Here is a 20,226-nt window from a genome sequence, read left to right on the forward strand (position 1 = left end):
GAAGTGTAAAGGATATTGGGAAATGCTTTACCTTGCATCAAGACTAGCGCCTCTGCTCCTCTATTTTAGTGCTGTTTTGGGACTACTGATCCTATGATGAATTTTGAGTTGACATAGTGCTCATGCATCAGTGCCATTCCCATGAAGTATTGAAATAAAAGAAATGTGTTATCCTTGCAGACAGAAGTGGAGGTGTTGAAAGCGGTGGATAATGCACCACAGTACAAGAAAAAGAAAGATGTTGCTTCAGATTTGAACATTCCTGCAAACCCTTAGTCAACCATTCCTAAAAACCAGAATACAATAATACAGGCCCAAGAACAGCAAACTGTGGGTGCAAGTCGTCAGCATTTCTGATTTGCTCAATACCCTGATGTTGAGGACGCCTTGCTTTTGTGGTTTAAAAATGCCTGTGATCAGAATGTGCCTGTAGTCCTATCTGGGACCATTATGAAACACAAAGATGAGAAATGAGCTCAGCAGCTGGGACATGTAGAGTTAATTTACAATGTATAGTTTTTTAAAAGTTCACTTGCAACCATATTTTCAATAAAATCCACAGTGCTTTTAAATGCACAATACTTTTCATTGTACTGTATTTGAAATGTGATTCCAGTGTTTCTGTAACTAAAAACTAACAGTATGCATTTGGCTTAGACTCGTATTAATGAGAGTTGACTGTATTATGTTTACTGGCCAGAAAATGAGACTAGTACAAAGGTCACAGGACCCACCAGTGCAAAGAGATTTGTTTATTGGCAATGCCCTACGGGGGTTTCCTGTCCAAGTCTTTCATTATAAAGAACTCCAAAGAAAGCATTGAGATGGCAGATTCCTTCTCTATGGAGGTGTGTATGTATGATCAGTATTATCAGTACAAGCACTGCAGTTTAAATTGTCCAGAAGGTATCCGTGTTCTTTTTTTTAATTAAATACATTAAACAGATTTGACTGGAGAAGGGTGGTTATAATACTGGTAACCTGACATTCACAATAAAATGTCAGTGAGCGAAGATAGAATAATCAATATAATCAATATGAGTGCACTGGGGATTCTTGAATGGTACGATGCGTAGCTGTGACCAAAGCCTTAACAAGATACCATATATAACTATTATTACATCCACATGTCTGCACACTACTGTATATAGGAAACTATCTGGAAATAGAATGTATGTTATGGTTGTTAACCAAAGGAACAATACTTTTAAGTTACACAGGGAATGTATTTCAAGAGGCACAAAAAAAAATATGACATTTCTAATATAAAGCATGTGGTAATCCATTCTGTTTGGCATGCAGGGATTCAAATCCTAGCCTTGGTGAGTGTTGCTTTTACATTTAGATTCACTGACATAATCACATTAATGTTTCAATACTGCATTTTATATTAGATAGATTGTTACTGCCCTCTGTGGTTTACTTGGTGAACATCCACCTTGAAACTGAGAATGCACCTACTATACTGTAAACCTATACATGTTGTACATAGTAGCTTATATTGAATTGCAATAGTATTGCTATCATTGATTTATAATGATTATTTTCATTTGTCTGTTCAATGACAATATAGTGGCACTACAAACATAATGCAATTTGTTTGCAATGAGGAACGTTGATAGCAGACTACAGTGGTAACATTTTATATTTTCAAAGAAGAATGTATGAATTAAAATGATTAGAAATCCCAACAGGGCTTTATCGAGCCTGATAAGAGTTCTAATATAACCCGGTTTGACTGTGGTTAGCCGCTGATGGAAACAAACTGATTCGCTTTCAACTCAGTGGCAGATGAAAACCTTAAGGGTTGAGCTGCAAGATTGTAAGATGAACCCTTCAAGTTTTTATCCTGAAGTTTGATGCCTGTGACAAATATGTACACACAGGTGAGTGCGGTTTGTACATGGAGGTTTGCAATTAAAATGGTAGCATTTACCAAGTTTAGCCACTGAACCAGAAAGCACAAACAGGCACTCCTCCCAGTCATATATTTATGAATACAAAAATAATATTGATACCGACCATTCTTTATGTAAACAGACACACTAGGCTCTTTTCAGTTTAGTGCAAAATATCCAAAGGAGTTTACATAAATGATAGTGAATAAAATGTCCCATGTATAATCAGGACTAAAGTATTATTTAATCCAGCTCAAATAGTAATATTGATGGTCCTAGTCATCTGTTAACTAAATCGTTATCCTCCTGGATGGAACAGTGACAAAGAAATGCATAAAGCTATGAAGCAGCTGCAACGCTCAGCATGAAACTAATCCCAGCAGAGCAAGACAATCTCATAGAACAGGAGGCCTCCTCTAAATTGGGCATGATTAATGAGTGGGCCATAAAATGGATGGTCTTAATTAAATAACAGTGGTTCATTAGTATGTGATGTATTCTGATAATGGCACTGAATAGATGTCAGAAAAACACCCCATAGTCAAACATGAATACACAGGGTGGTCACGTTTTCCTGGTTTTAAACAAGCAGGTTTCATCTGGTGGTTATATTACAATGTGAATATTCACAATATGAAAACTAACTTAGCTTGAAAAAAATATGTAGATTATATAGTTTAATTTCTGTTTATAGTTTATAGTTAATTTCCAAGTTACAAATTTCTGTTCTTCTCAACACTTCTTCAACTGTTAAAAATAAACACTGCTTGTTCTACAATTTCTATCTGTTATCTCGGGTTTCTGGTGACATTGATAGATCACTCGAACTAGCGCTTTTGTGATTTATAAGTCACCAGAAACCCTCCATAAAATTACAGCCTTGTTATGCACAGTTGGGTGTACATTGCACCTTATAGTATTGGTAGTGGTAGTATATATAAAAATATATATCTAAAAAGCAATGACAACAACAAGAGAAACTACGCAACTTTATGTTAAAAGCACTTACAATCAGTGATCATATTGAAGTCTGACAAATACTGTACAACCACTCCTTCATTTTATCATGTGCGTCAAAATATAAATCCTCTATGAAATCCACTTTTTCTCATTTTTCGTATAAAAAGCAGCACACCATTTTAATTCATACTGCGGAGGGTAATTGCTTCTCATCAACTTAAGTCTCCAATGAATTTCATGAATCTTCCTCTCCTTTCTCAAATGCCCAAACCGCTGCATTGAAATAATCCATTCCCAACATAGGAGGCTTGTTGCTAGGGAGCTGACATCACTGTCCTGTGACTTTTGTTAGTGCACTGCTTAAAAAAAAATGCTTCAGCAAGTAGATATTTAATTGCTTTGTGTCATTGTGCAATGTGTGTGTATATGACAACAGTACGATATTAATGCTTTGTTTTTTAATTGTTTTGTATATTTGTGTTTGATGTGCAGTACAAAATAAAACAAACAGTAATTCTAAGTGAAATTGTCTATGTATATTGCAGCTAAGGCATGCGCAGTTAAACTGTAGAAATGGGGAGCCAACTCCAGGACCGCGATATATCCGAACCCGCAGTATAGCGAGGGGCGATATAACGATATATATATATATATATATATATATATATATATATATATATATATATATATATAGATAGATAGATAGATAGATAGATAGATAGATAGATAGATAGATATCATGGATAGATATCATGGATCGCAAGTGGATCTTGAGTTGCTGCAGAAAATGATAACTAAAAAGTTTAAGTCCTGGGCTTGGCCTCTGAAGCATCTATACAAAATGTTTTCCCACAGTGCCCTCTACAGTAGCTTTGCACATCTTAGTACTGTACAATATGTGCACTTTTTACTGTATGTGGTTCCAATATTGTAGTTATGAGTTATGCACCCAGTGCTGCCCACAGCCCCACCCAACACTTGCTGTGTGAATGGGTGTGGGTACACACAGGCCATAGCAAATCTTATTAGTTGAAGACCTCTTGTTAAAGTAATTAGGATTTAGTATGTTCAATAGTGTTAATTAAGACCCTGATGCTGTATGTTGCTGTTTATTGATTCTGCCATTTCACTGGATATATTGCTCTGTTAAAAAAAAACAGTTCATATATAGCCTGTATCTGGGATTAGAGCCTTTGGTTTGTTAAGATAAAAAAATAGAAACTTCATTACCTACCCTGTGTTTCCTGCCATCAGGAGGAAGAGGTTGTAAATGTGAGAGAAAATGAACAGGAAGAGAATGGTGCTGAAAAACATGGTCATCCAGGAGCCATGATCCTCTCGGAACACCTTCAGCCTCAGAAACTGACCTGAGGCACAAGAAAGAAACATGAACTGGTGATATTAGATATTTGAATTTCAAAAATTTAACTTTTAAAATAATGTTTTGTTGAAACAGGGTCATATATGTGTTTTGAAGAGTGTTTATCAACATACGCTTCGGTTGAACGAGGCTCTGAACATAAACTAATAAACCCTCTAAAACAGATAAAGGTTTTGTGAACTGCAAGCGTGACTGAATGAATCAAAATGGGCTTTAAAAAAACAGCTCTTAACAAAATATCCCTTAAAACAGTCCTTAAAATGAATAGGGCCCAAAACACTAAACTTTTCTGCACAGCTTTTTAGTGTGATATGTTTAGCATGGGTAGCTGAATCCCACATTTCAGTCTACTGTGCATCAGGCCAATTTTCTGTGTTGATAGTGCTAGGAGAGATTAGTGGCGTCAATTCCCTATGGCAATGAAATAAGCAATGTCTCTCCTTGGGGAAGAGAAATAAATATCAGGAAATAGCAGATGTGTTTCTACTTTAAGAGCCAAGGCACTTTCTCAGAGCTGGGAGTCAACAGAGTCCTGCTAACTCTCCCTGCAGGTGTCACTGCTGACAAAGTCACATTCTGGATGATGTCATTGTATTTTTTTCCCTGCATTGTTTTAGGCTCCAAAATTCAATTCAGTTCATTTTAATGCTAATTCTTTGCACAATAATGTGTATGTTATGCAAATAGTTTGCCTTGTAACAATGATCTAAGCAGAAACAGTAATAAAGACAAATACATAACACACACACATAAAAGGGTATTTAAGTGTTAAAAAATGAGATATTCCAAAAATCTAAATGATATAAAGTATGCATTTAAAGTAATAGGGCAGCAGTGTGGAGTAGTGGTTAGGGCTCTGGACTCTTGACCGGAGGGTTGTGGGTTCAATCCCCAGTGGGGGACACTGCTGTTGTACCCTTGAGCAAGGTACTTTACCTAGATTGCTCCAGTAAAAACCCAACTGTATAAATGGGTAATTGTATGTAAAAATAATGTGATATCTGTATAACGTGAAATAATGTATAATGTGATATGTTGTAACAATTGTAAGTCGCCCTGGATAAGGGCGTCTGCTAAGAAATTAATAATAATAATAATAATACATTATATTCAAGAGTCTGTGCATACATGTGCTTGTGCTTTGTCCTTAAACCAATGGCAAAGTCTCAATACAGTTTAGAGCTGAGAAAATACTGTTTTCCCATGTAAAACAACACTCATAACAGGAATCTGAAGTAAACATTGCAGATCTCATTCTTTTTATCCATCTTTAAAAGTGCTCTTACCCTATAAACGTGTGTATCTGAGCAGTGCCGGTCAAATTCCCTGGCTTGTCAATATCTGTGAGCTTAGTTTTCCACACAGAAACCTGAACATAATATTGCCAGTAAAACTGTATTAAGCATTTAATGATTTCTTCCACAAAGTCGTGGGTAGGTAAATAATATTGTGCTAAAGAGATCTACAATAGATTCTCAAGGCAATAACATCATAATTACGTCGCCATTTTCCTTGGTGTGAACAACACAGATTCATTACCACCCCTCCCAGGATAATACAGCAGACATTATGCCAAGTTTTAAATTGATGGGGTTTTTTTTCAAAATCTCATTCTGTACTGATAACGTTATGCAAAAAACTACAAGCATTCATGCAAAAAAAAATTGTTAATTTCTATCTATCTAGACACTGATGCACAAATGCACCACATTGCTACAGATATTATACAGTAATAACACAAAGAGACAGCCATCTGAAAACATCATTCACTTTCCAAATGGAACGATGCAGGGTTTAAACCAATTTAACAATGGCCCTTTGCCCCACCACCCAACCCCCATTTATAATTTGCAATTGCTTTCCTTCAACTTTCACAGGAAATTAATCTCAGTGACACTGCAGTTTAGAGACACAGATACTCCATATATTGCTAGCTGACTTTTCATTGTTTGATTTAAACACTATTGTTTAATTAAATGTTCTTAATTATATTGTAAAGAAGAGTGATGCTGCAAATCAAGGGAAAAAATTACAAAAATAACAAAATAAAAAAGTTGAAATAAGCTCACGTAAAAAAGGTTGCAAGCAGTATTTAACCTGGTAGGTTTTATTTGTAATGAAGCCATATTCTAGCTAATTCTACTCCTATAATATATTAAACCACAATATTTGATGTAAGAGTAAAAGGCAGCAATCTATTAATATTACAAAAAATATATATGATTTTCAACATTAACAGTGGCATTATTTCAGAGTTGATGTTTTTATGTAGAAAATGTCTTGGAATTCAAAATCTTGCCTTTTATGACTGCTGCCAAATGTTAAACAGCTTGAACATGGCTGATAGCTATTCTGCCATTTATTGAAGTTGTATTGTTAGTTATGCATCAGGTCAATAATAAGTTAATTTGTGATAAATCACCATGAAAATAATACAATTTGAGATAAGCTTCTAACTAAATCACCTTTAAAAATTGGCAGGCATATCTGAGACCACGAATGAAACACTCTATAATATATTGCACATATAATTTACAAATGCTTCATGAAATTACAAAATGTAATAATGTGTGCTTGCTTAGTAGTTTTAGCGGTATTGCGGAGTAGCTCATCTGTCATTTTAGAAATGAGCTAAATAGCCACCGTTGCTGCTGTTTCTAATAATCTCTCCAATAATGCAGAAAACAGAAGAGATTACCAAATTGATAGCTTCATTTAGATGATGGAAAGCAACTGCACAGATACCCTTTTCCCAGTTAGCATCATTGCTGGAATTATAGGCCTTTAATTCTATATAAAGCTTAATACAACTGGATGAAGCAAATTCTGTGCACAGTATTTGCCTTTGGCTGTGTATCACAGTAAACAAATAAAAGTGTGTGATTATTATCTTGCAAATGGAAAGTAGTTTATTCTAAATGTACAGAATATAATTTCAATTCCACCTTGTACCTTTGTGATATGTAATAATTAGCCACAGGGCATTAAGGTAGTAGTGTTGTATTTAAAATACAGAAATAACACAGAAAATAAGGCAACACCGCCACCTTCGGGACTTGAGGGAATATATAGTTTAAAAAAGGACCTTGCACTGCACATTTTGAGTTTTGAACTGATAGCCAATAAAGAAGATAGTTCACCCTCTGTCAGAACTTTGATAAATGCCCAGACACATTCCGAGTGTGAATGAGGGCTGGAAATACACATGTATAAGACAGTTCTGGTGTACTGGTTTACTTACCTATATAGTCTTCAACACCACTGCTATACATTACTGTCATAATCATGAAGTCATTGGGATATTTTTCAACTTGTACAAAGCAACTTACAGCATCATGACTTCATATAAGTATGTGATGGCATATTTATGATTTCATTTTGGAAACATATGAAAGGGGTTGGAGTTATATCAGAGGAAATGTATGCCTGCCCTCAGGTGTAGTTCAGACTATCCAATACAGGGCTTATTGAGATGAGGACCCATCTCATGGGGATGAGACCATCAGAACTCACACAGGCCCTAATTGAGACAGATTTAAATAGGTGCCCACAACGGCCACCACATCTGAAAGGTATTCAATCATTAATGACATGTCTGGAATTGAACCAGCAATCACAAGGGAGAATGTTTCAAATTTAATTGGCAATCCACCGATCCACATAGCACTCACAGACACATCTAAGGAGTTAGAAACATCTGATCTGCAGAGCTTTGAATAGATTCCCAGCAGCTATTTGACTGATAGATGTTGCCTTTCAAGTCACACAGTGGTTAATGGTACAGTACTTTAATGCAATTGGAGTCATCTCCATCTAGTGCAGGGGTGTCAAACTCAGTTCCTGGAGGGCCATAGTGTCTTCTGGCTTTCGTTCCACCCAAGCTCTCAATTACTTAATTGGTCTCATTATTTGATTAACTGGACACATTTAACACTTCTCTGCAGGCCTCAAAATGTTTCATAGGTTGTGTACCATGAATCAAGTGCATTTTTAAAACCATAAACTATAAAAATACCTTGAAAATGTGTCAAAATATGTCAAATTGAACAAATAATTAGATCAATTATGTTAATTGAGAGCTTAAGTTGGAATGAAAACCAGAAGACCCTGCGGCCCTCGAGGACTGGAGTTTGACACCCCTGATCTAGTGGATCATGAATACAGCTTTGACTGGTAATGACCTGATATCAATTGGGGATGAACATCACATGTGTACCTGTCTACTACTGTATTCAATCAAATATCACACATACAGAAGCAGTTATGATCTGTCATATAATTTAAAACATACACATTGGAATACATTAAATAATTCTCCAAATAAAATACAATTATTTTGATAGTGAAGATGTACAACTAGCCCAATGGGAAACCAGCAAGCACATCTGAAAAATATAGCAGTACCAATAATTGTCATATATGCTCTGCATTTTATTTTATTTTTTGCCCTGGGACATCATCCGGGAAATACAATGCAATTACTGCACTTAATGAACCTTCATTAATCACCATTCAATGTAAGTCATTATTTTGGTTTGCTATGGTTTGGCATTAGTTTTGGTGGGTGACATCTTTTGGAAAATTCTCTGAACCAAAACTAATTTGTGCACCACTCAACTCTGTGACAGGCTGGATCTGATAAATGACTGTAAAACAATTTCTGTAATTGCTGGAGTACCGCGCTGCATATGATCATCAGAGAAAATTTAGAGCACCATGCACAGGCAGCATACAAAACAGTACAAATGAAAATAGCACTTAAATTCTACAAAAGATTATTTGATATTCTTTTTTTTGTAATATGTCCAGAAGGCATTCATTTTTAATAGCCACTGTACATTTTGAGGTTCAAATAATATTAGAAGTCAGAAAAATATATAATTTCAATTCAGAACAGGCTTTATTTCCCTGTGGATGCAGAAAGATTAAATGAACAGAGACTTTGGTAACATAACCAACAGTCCAGCACAGAACAGTATGTCCAGGCTTAGCCTGGAATGGGTTTAGGTTGAAAGCTAGCCTGTCTGGGCAGCAAGTGTGACACAGTTGCTTGGTACTGTGCTAGGCAGATCATTTAAACAGGAAGTATTCAGAGGAGCCTAATTCTTATATAAGTCAACAAATTAATTGAAAGGTTTATTTGTTTTATTGGAGGAACAATAAGGTCCTGCAATGTGTTTCTGTGGGCAGTTGTGTGAGGTGTTAAAACTGTGGAGGAGGGGCTCCCAAGTGGCGCATCCAGTAAAGACACTCCGCATGGAGTGCAGGATGTGCCCTATGGCCTGGAGGTCGCCGGTTCCAGGCTATTCCACTGCCGGCCATGGATGGGAATTCCCAGGAGGCGGCGCATAATTGGCTGAGCGCCGCCCGGAGTGGGGGTGTCCTCAGCTCACCACACACCAGTGACCCCTGTAGACTGGCCGGGTACCTGCAGGCCTGCCTATAAGCAGCCCAGAGCCCAGTTCGTCTTCGTTTCTCCCAAGTCAGCCCGGGGGTTGCACCGCTTTACAAATTGGGCATTTCAAATTGGGGAGAAATTTGCAATTGGCATTTCCAAATTAAATAAAAATAAAACTGTGGAACATTTCAGCACAGGCAGTAGGATTATCATTGTGACTTAAAAGTATGAGCAAAAAAAAATAAAAAAAAATGTGTGGATTAACTGACAAATGCATCACAAAATAAGTTTTTAAATATTAGTGATTTTCAATAGCAAACCAACTATGAATGAGATCCTGGATAACTGTTGAAAGACACTTTCTTTTTGAAGGTTTGACCTTTGAGGACAACAATCACACAGGAAAACTGATTGCTTAACCTTTTTCACTTGGTATGGCACTGTGGCAAGATGTCAAGAAACTGCAGAAAAAGTTCCATTCTTGCAACTGGAGATGTGAAAGCAGTAACAGCTTGAAATCAATACCAATCAAACTGCAGTGAGGAGCCTGACAGGCGTGATCTTCTATTTGTTTCTACTCTCTAAATAAATGCATTGTGGGTTGTGCATTGTTGTTTCAAAAGAGTAGTGCTATTATAGTAATGCTATTATATAACTTAAATGATAGATCAGACAGCTTTAGGATTATTCAGTGAAGAGTAATGCATGCCCCCCTCTCTTTGCAGAGGTAAATACTTTTCTTGCTATATTAGAAACTTTGATATATATTTATATATAGTATATATATATATATATATATATATATATATATATATATATATATATATATATATATATATATATATATATATATATTGCAACCAAGATTCGTACCAATCGTACGTATGACTCACCCTGCCCTCCAGAGTGATAGTGCTTTTACTGGATGAAGCATTGTGGAGCCCAGTGTCTTTGTGTTTTGACAGAAATATCAACACATTTTTTTACTTGCACAAATTCTGGGGTATAAAGAGTTAAATAGGTCCAACTTTTGGCTCACATTAATATGACCATCAATGATACCACTGCATCCCCCAATATATAAATTGCAGCAGGAAAACATTATGACTCATATTTAAACACTTTTTATGTTCAAGGTTTAATCTTAACTAATTTGAATATTCACATTGGCATTTAATAGCTAGAGAAAGAGATATCTGAGACTGAGAGATTGGAGATATCAAGATCCCTGGTGATGAGTAGATCCATGGTGTTTCCACGGGTGTGAGTGGGAAAGTTGAGATTGAGAGAGTCCAAGACAGTCCAGGAGTGTGACAAAATCGGTCACTAGAGGGGAATAAGGCAAATCGACATGGATGTTGAAATCACCTAGGAGTAGAATTTTGTCAGTTGAAGAGCAGATTATGGAGAGGAATTGTGAGAACTCAGCAATAAAAGCAGAGTTATTCTTTGGTGGACGACAGATAACAGCAAGGGTGAGGGACATGGGAGAGGGGAGCTTGATAGCAAGATGCTCAAACGAAGAGAAGGCTGGGACAGAGGGAGTTGAGGCGGTAAGCACAGAGCTAGGAATAACATAAGAAAGTTTACAAACGAGAGGAGGCCATTCGGCCCATCTTGCTTGTTTGGTTGTTAATAGCTTATTGATCCCAGGGTGTCAGCTTCAACAACATTACTGGGGAGTTGGTTCCAGACCCTCACAATTCTTTGTGTAAAAAGTGCCTCCTATGTTCTGTTCTGAATGCCCCTGAAAGCCACAGCAGTGCCCCCACCTCTACCAATTAGGTGTGGCTTGTCAAAGAGTGAGTAGCCATTTGGGGTGGATAGATGTAGTAAGTGCTTATCATTTACAGAGTGCCAGGTTTCTGCTAGACAGAGAAGATAAAGATTAGTATCAGTTCTAAGTTTGTTGAGAAGCAGAGATTTGTTAGCCAGATAACGGCAATTCAGGAAGGAGAGTTTACAGTTTATAGCAGGCAGTACAGGGGGAGAGGGAGTAGTAACAGTATATGAAGCAGGTACTTACCAGTGTTCATTCTAGGAAAGGAGAAAGAGTGAGCACGCTTTGTCCAGAGGACCCAGACATTAGGTGTCAGAGTGGGAATGAGGCCTCTAGTAGCCATTTGGAGAGATTTGGAAAAGGTCCTCACTGTACCTGTCCTCGCTCTGACTGCCACAGCTCAGACTGCCCTTGGACATGTGGCCCTTAGACTGCCACAGCTCAGACTGGCCTTAGACGTGTGGCCCTTAGAATGCCACAGCTCAGACTGCCCTTGGACGTGTGGCCCTTAGACTGCCACAGCTCAGACTGCCCTTGGACGTGTGGCCCTTTGACTGGCTGGCGCTTAGAACGGCTGGTGTTCTAAGACACTGTTTGCCCATTTATACTGCCCTGCAGGTCTAGAGCTGGTCCAGTTTACACGCTATCTAAATTCACTTCAATCTACCACAGCTCTGAACACTATAGAAAATGAATTACTTCAACCAGCTGATGTAGTTACATCAAGCATTCAATTTGTCTAAACCTTTTACAGCATGTCATTTTATGACTACTGCACAACAAGATTATTCCAACCTGCATGTGAATCACACCATATCAATTTAATATGTGAAAATGGCATATGTTTTATTATACCCGTTTTATTATACTTATTTAGCTTTATACCTTTAGATTCACTGCTGTTTATCTACACACCATACAATGGTATACTGTAGTAAACTATTAAGATAAAGGTGCTTAACACCCTAGCCACCCATGGTGTATTATGGAACAAACTTCCATAATCTATTTCTGCATGATCATTAGGAGGAGCTTGTAGCTATTAGTGAATGAAATGATAAGTGAGCAGATGTTAATTTCGAGTTTAAGCTTTCTGTAAATCACAGTGAACATCAAACACAGGACAGGTTGACAAGCTGCAACATCATAAACGGAGCTGCTCACAGACCGATGAGAAAAGCCAGCTGTCTTCATGCAAAGGGAACTGTCCTCTTTTTACAGTGTTTACTACCATTATGGTCCACCAATTTTACAATGGTTCTGTTGTACTCACACAAGGTAAGAGTATTCTGTTTCCATTACATCATACTCAAAATCTTTAAACTGAAATAATGCACCCATGCAACATTGTTTAGGGGTTGTTTAGAGTGTACGGTGAGGTTTTAAATGAAAATGGAAACAGATGAACAAATTGAAGATTTATTTTTTATTAGCTTGTGACTGAATCCTATATTTAATCAATCTTTTCTTATATTTATTATGTTGTTTATCAATTTTACCGCATTATTGCAGGCATCCAAAACAGACCACTAAAGTATCAAGACCAAATGCAGCAATGTTTTCATTACAAACCAAGAACTTCAACACTGATTCATTGAAAAATGTTTTATTAAAGTGTATCACTTATCTGTATTTACATTTGCACAGTAAATTCTGTTTTATTGGTCATCTGAAACATAGAGGGGAAGACAACTGTCCTAATTCAATCCTGTAACAATGAAAGTAACCTCATCACACCTTCCTGGAAGCGTTGTTTAAAGGGGCTGATAATGCTGGCATCAAAGAATATTACCATAATGATAGGACTGCCAGTATTATTAAAATACAGATCTTTTAGCTTAATTGAACCTCTATTGCTGAGTAAATAAAAGCCCAAAACATTATCATTGCTGCCACTGCTATCCCTGTTTAAATATTTGTTCGCAAAATAATACAGAACAGGAACAAATGTAAAAAATGGATCTATCTGCATTTTAAGTAAAAATTCAACTGGGAGTGTCTTTTGAAGTTGCAAGTTTTTTCAACCTCAAAAAGACTCTGCAAGCCTGTATATGTCATCCTGTGGGACGCACTGGATTTCAATGGGTATTTCAGAGTTTCAAATGTTGTTTTATATATGTCTCTTGTTTACTATATCCTCACAGCTGTATGAACTCAAGTATTAAAAGTTCACGTATGGATTCTGAAGGAAGCAAAAAAAAACAAACAAACTAAAAAAGAAACTCGTTATTCCAAAAATATATATGACCGTTTTTCAGTTTAATGAATAAAAGGTTATAATAAATTGTTTTGCTTTTTGTCTGGAAATCCAGGATGTCTTTGGCCTGGATTATAAAATGAAAGCTGATTCCAGGCTATGCATGTACAAAATACATCTATATAGTAGTTAATGACAACGCAAAGCATGCGTAGGGGTATGCCTGTGTACAGTACTTCACACTATTTGAATTAACCTCTCCAACTGTAAACAGTAAATACATTCATTGGAAATTCAGTTAGCCATCTATTTACTAGTGGTACTACTGTAAGTCAAGTAAAAGCAGTTCAAAGGGGTGTAGGTGATTGTACCAAGTTTCTTTTTGGTTAAAATTATTTTTATTCTATCATTTTTTGTAGGTCATCTACCAGAAAACATTGAAAATCTGACCCCTGTTCTGCAGTAGATTTGGAAGCCAGAGCTGGTACTGCTATGTTTTTTTTGAGTCTGTACACTTTTGCCTTGCCAAGAAGTCATGGACAAGCAACAACATCTTTCTTTTCAGTTTAGCCCTGTGTGACTTTGCCTGGCTCTTAACAATTTCGTTCTCAATTTATTTCAACCTCCTGCAGCCCTCTGTGTACAACAACTGGACGATTTGCCAGTTTCTGAAAATATTCTTCAATATTAACATTTACGGCAGCATAAGTTTCCTGACGCTTATCAGCTTTGACCACTAAGCAGGAACAGTCCATCCCTTCAGCTCATTAAAATGGTGGAACACAAGAAAAGCTAAGATATGTTCATTAACAGTATGGATGATTTTGTTCCTCAAATCCATCCCTGATTTCTTCTTTACATTTGCAGTTAAAATACATTTTAAAGCCATCTGTTGCATAAGCAGCTGCTTGGACCCAATATTTTACATCCTTGCAAGTGATAGCTTTCAAAAGAACTGTAAAAAACTAAAAAGCCATCTTGAAAGAATATGTTGCCATCGCAGAACTCAAAGAGTTGGAGATCTTACTGTAGCCTGCAATTAGGCATGAATGCGTTCAACGAAAGTATGTTTGACACTTTTCAATTATTGCAATTTTTTGGATTACATTTTTGAAAAAGCAAATCATTGTTTGTTTTTTAGTGAATAAGTAGAACCAGTGTAATTCTTCTTGTGCAAATGTTTTAAGAACAGAAAGCTGCACTCGTCACACTTGTACATATTTTTTTAATTTTCCATGTTTTTCAGAAAATGTATATGTTCAATATTCATTGATGATTGTAAAAACTAATAAACTTTAATATGGGCTTAGTATTGCTTTTTTGTCCACGGCCGGCAGTGGAATAGCCTGGACCCGAAGCGGTGATCTCCAGGCTATAGGGCACATCCTGCACTCCACGTGGAGTGCCTTTTCTGGATGCGCCACTCGGGAGCCCCTGCATTACTATTTAAAGATTAATTTGCGAGCTCCAGGTGTGACATACAATCATGTACAAGTTTTGACCTTGCTGAGACAGAGCAGCACAAAGCAAACAGTACAACATATGGTGGTTTTACTTATAGAGGTATAATGTTCTCTGTCATTAGAGGAATGCATCGTTGCTTTCTGTGCAACTGTCAGGGAATTATCTCTTTTGTAATTGGCACAATTAACAAAGTCTGCCTTTTTTTAAAAAAATTCAATTCAGACACTAAGACCTTATCTTGTTGTCATGGAGACAGTGTAAGCAGTTTCATCTGTAAAACTCTTTAGGAGACTGAGTGACTATAATTCTGAAGGTTTCCTAAAAGGCTTTAATGGAAAAAGGTGCTTTTTTGTTACTCACAGACACAATGTCACATAAAACCAATAAGTGACAATGCAGTCATACAGGCCTTTGTGCTCTGTAGCCTTGACCTGTGTGAACCACACTACATGAGATCCAGAAGAGCTCAATAGGACCTGGTCATACAGTACATGACCTACAAAACTCACAACATCTCAATTGATTTAGCAGCTATCAGTCTTCACCTTTACACAATGAATATTTTGACACTATGACCTTTTCCAAACAGTATCAGTTTATGTGGGACTTACAGTTTTTTTTATGAAATATCTGAGATGAGGTTGTATAAGGTTGAAAATGTTTACAATTCTACTGAAGTATATAAATCAACTGTAATTAATCAGTGCAATCAGGAACAATTAATAGTTAGAATTTACGTCCCAATTTACTTGAATCATCTATGGTGGTGTTTGTGAATAAACATACATATCAGAAAACATATTTCAAAAGACTTCATTGATTCTCTTGACCTGAAATGATAAGCCTTTTTTAAATAATAGTTTGACGTGTTCATTTAAGAATAAAACATATGAATATTTTGAACTACTTCAAAAGACTTTAACTTGAACTTGCTACTACCTATTCAATGCCATTAATAATATTACGTGATATGAGAGTATTCAGAAATCTCACAGTCTCCGATAATAAGGTTCCTAGTAGAACAACCTTCATTCCATCTAATACTAACTGGCCCTAACATAAGAAAGATCCAATTACTGCTATTTCTATTTTTTTTTTACAATCTGTGAAGATCTATAGTACTGCTGAAAGAAATAAATCATCTCACAGCTCCCTCTTGTGGCTTTTGAATAGCAGAGACTTAAGGGATGCTTCTAGAAATAGAGAAAACACTTAAAAATGCAGGCACATTAACTACACTGAACTTGCACTTACATGTTACATTATTTAATACATATATATTATTTAATTTAAGAATGGTGTTCTAAGTATATGTCGTAAATATTATTAAATGGTAATTACAGCAATGCATGTAGTTAATGTAACAGTACCTGCATTTTGAAGGGTATCCAAAATAGTTCGCAAAGAACAGGGGCTATTGTAATGAGATTATAAATCACTATAATGCGCTTAATGGCAGAAGCTTAATACATTTTTTCAACCAATATCCTTTCTGCTGTACATAAACAGCCCAGTAAACAATAAACTGCATAGACAAGTCAGTGGTGGCTAGAGTATTAATTAGTTTGTCTCGATCATCTTCATCATTGACCCAGCTATTGGTGTTTATTGCTTTGTACATGTGTAAATGGCCTCTGGGAGGAAAGCATTTTGGTCGTATACTCTTCACTACCTATCGTTACTACACCCAGATTACCACTCTGTGCTAAGCAATGACACTAGATGAAGCCGTAATCTTCAATGCAGACGGTAGTTGTATAAGGAATCAGAAACAATCTTGCCGCTGAGTTAGAAGATGGAGATTATTCACTGATTCACAATGTTGTTACACTTGAATTGAACAAGTTATTAGCCTGACAGTGTAGTTATTGGGGATATATTTTTTCATTATACCGTATGAAATACTATTGTCCCACAGGCATTTCTCTCAAAGCAGACATTAAACGATGTGGGCTGTCTGCACTGATGCAATTATTAAGAAGACCTCTAGACTTGCAAAAACTGACAATACTAGGTGAAGGGTAGTGATGGAGGTCCATTACATTAAGCTTGGGGTCAATATACTGAAGACCACATTAACGCAAACAGGACAATAGAGAAAAGGTTATAGTGTTAATATACACAGGTTTCCTGTGTTTCTGTCAAAGAAACGGCACAAACAAAGGACAGTAAAAACACTGGTTCCCAAAATAAACAAAAACAATATATTCTGACAGTACTAATGCAAATGTATCTAAGGCAAATGCAGGCAATAAAAGACTCTTGTTGCAATTGAAGTACAACAAACACTCTTTGATGGATGGAGGCTTTACTCTGGATGTGTACTGTACAGTACCAAAAATGTACTTGCGTTTGAAACGCATGAGTGCAGTTTGCATGATTGTTGCAACTGGACAGGGAAAGAAGGGATCTAATAACCACATAGAGGCTTATTCCTGGAGTAATTAAACAATCAGATAAATAAATAAATAAACCGATTCACCATCTGTTCAACAAATTGGCATGAGTGAATACCAGTTTGATTTGCAGTGTAAATAAAAAGTTAATCCAGATTTCAAAGAGAATGATAATGTTTTTAAAACCAGGTTGCATTCACTAATTACCGATGTGGCACAATTAAACAGGTACCGTACTTGTGACGGGATGCCCTCCCCTTGTCCATATTTATTATTATTATTATTATTATTATTATTATTATTATTATTATTATTATTATTATTATTATTATTATTATTGTATTTGTATGCGGGCGGACAAAACTGTCCACCATTGTTGTTTGAGTCCGGCAAAAAGCTGGTATCATAAAGCTGACGTGGATGGGGTAAAAACCTGGGGTAAAAACTGTGCCTGGAGCCTTAATAAGATAATTTATTAATAGGTAATTCAGGCTCCAGCCACAAATATAAAAAGACCCACTCTGGGCTCATCAGGTAAGAGGAGTTTAGGAGAAAGCTATGTAGAACGAGAGCCAATGCTATCCAAAAACCTGTGACAGTCAAAGGTACTTGTTTGTAAAACACAATTATAGTGTTTGTGTTATTTTACCTTGGCCCGTGTGCCCTTTTGTTTATTATTGTGTTTTTTGTTTAAACTGTTTATTTAATAAAAAGCTGAGCGCTACTGCGTTCAGTTTAGCCCAGTATGTTCTATTGTTTTTGGTTTCGTTGCCTGGTCTGACGGCACCACTCAAACCATCCTGTCACAGTGCTGTATAACTTTGTATATATTAATAACATTAGATACAGATAAGAGACTGTACATTAAACAGTTTATTCATTTAACTATTTATGTATTGATTTATGTATTTTTTTTTCAATAGTTTCAATTTTTACCAAATCCAGAACCGTTGTGAAATTTCAAGGTGCTTTCTGGTTTTGTTTTTCTTTTGGAAATGTTGGATTCGTTATGTGCCTGAGGATATCACTGCCAACCTTACTAAATCATTGATAAGACTAATTAAATATGTTAAACCTAGGCCATTTTAATGGCTATTTAAATAGCCATCCTCCCACTCAAGTGTTATATATTGTAGCGATCTCGGTTCCCGCAGGCAGGCGCATCACACAGGGCGAGGCAATCGACACACAGGCGGAGGGCGGGCGCGAACCCGGGACCTCTCGCACTAAAGCATTAAAGGAGTCGGCTCTTTTGTACAGTGGTATCGGCGCTGGGCTTCAGTGCGAGAGGTCCTGGGTTCGCACCCGCCCTCTGCCTGTGTGTGTGGATTGCCTCCCCCTGTATGATGCACCTGCCTGCGGGAACCGAGATCGCTACATTGGGGTCGGAAGTGGACGCAGGTACCCTGGTACGCACTCGTCGGACTGTAGCCTGGTTAGCAAGTCCGGAGCGGATTTGAGGCTGGCAGGGAAGAGTGTAGCGTGCACGGGGGAAGGCAGCAGTAGGGCTGGTAGGTGACGTAATCACACACAATGACATAAGCCTGATATACGCTACTTACAAAGGAGCCGGCTCTTGTACAGTGGTATCGGCGCCGTGCTTTAGTGCGAGAGGTCCCGGGTTCGCGCCTGCCCTCTGCCTGTGTGTGGATTGCCTCCCCCTGTGTGATGCGCCTGCCTGCGGGAACCAAGATCGCTACAATATATATATATATATATATATATTTTTTTTTTTTTTTTTAAGCAGCTCGCTAATTTAAGTACACTCCTGGGTGTATTGTGGCTAATTAGTTTAAGTAGCCATATTGTGTTATATGTATTGCATACTTTAATATTGAGTTCAATAATAATAATAATAATAAATCATAAAAATACATTAACGTTTTTGGCATTTCTTTGCTTTACTCACTGCATCAGGCTCTATTAATTGATGTTGTTGATGTTTAACCTGGTGGATTCGGATGCTTGTAACATCTCGCTCCTCTGTCTGGGCTAAATAATCCCGGCAGAACTCAACAGCTACAAAATTACCGTATTACACACAATTGTAGATTCGTATTGAATATAAACTAAATGAAAACACATGGAGCACTAAGGAATAAGTATGTACGCATGTGTTAATCACTTTATAAAAAATAATCATCTTGATTACACTAGTACCTTGTTTATTATTTTACTTTGTTTTTACTGCAGCTGCCATAAACTAAAAGCGGTTGTTTACTTTATTTTGACTTTATATATATATATATATATATATATAAATGCAATTTTTTGCAATACAGGAATGATGAACAAGACCAGTCCTAAAAACCTTTGGCTTTATGTTAACATTGGCCATGTTCAAGGGTTGAAACCCAAATTAATAATGCTTCAATAAATGTAACTGTGGACAAACCAAGGGCTCCTAATGCTAAAAACAGAACTGATATATCTAATGTCTAGCACTGTTCTATATAAAATTGTTTAGATTCCATTTCCGTTAGTGCTCTTAACAGCATAAGAATGATAACATCCATCACACAGCTGCCCCTTCCAGCAGACCTTTCAGAGCCAGGAACGTGTACCGAATGCTTTATGAGATGGTTTCAAATAGAAAACAGGCACTTTTAAACCCCTGTGATGTTGATGTACTCACAAAAGTGACTATACCCTATTATCTCAAAATGGCAAATTCCATAATCTTAAAGGGAAAGTGTCATCATGGGCTTGTACTTGTTAGAGCATGTTCTGACTGCAAAACAATGTCTGCAAA

General features: G+C 36.8%; 1 protein-coding gene across 1 annotated transcript in view; it reads right to left on the bottom strand.

Moving 5' to 3' along the window:
- The window catches only part of tmem117 (transmembrane protein 117), a 57,745-nt gene that overhangs the window by 27,593 nt on the left and 9,926 nt on the right, over positions 1 to 20,226 (bottom strand). Inside the window, exon 3 of the mRNA XM_034032661.3 lies at positions 4,093 to 4,225. Coding sequence (XP_033888552.1) covers positions 4,093 to 4,225 — 133 coding nt within the window. The remainder of the gene's footprint in view (positions 1 to 4,092; positions 4,226 to 20,226) is intronic.

Source organism: Acipenser ruthenus, chromosome 14 (genome assembly GCF_902713425.1).
Source record: "Acipenser ruthenus chromosome 14, fAciRut3.2 maternal haplotype, whole genome shotgun sequence".
Lineage (NCBI taxonomy): Eukaryota > Metazoa > Chordata > Actinopteri > Acipenseriformes > Acipenseridae > Acipenser > Acipenser ruthenus.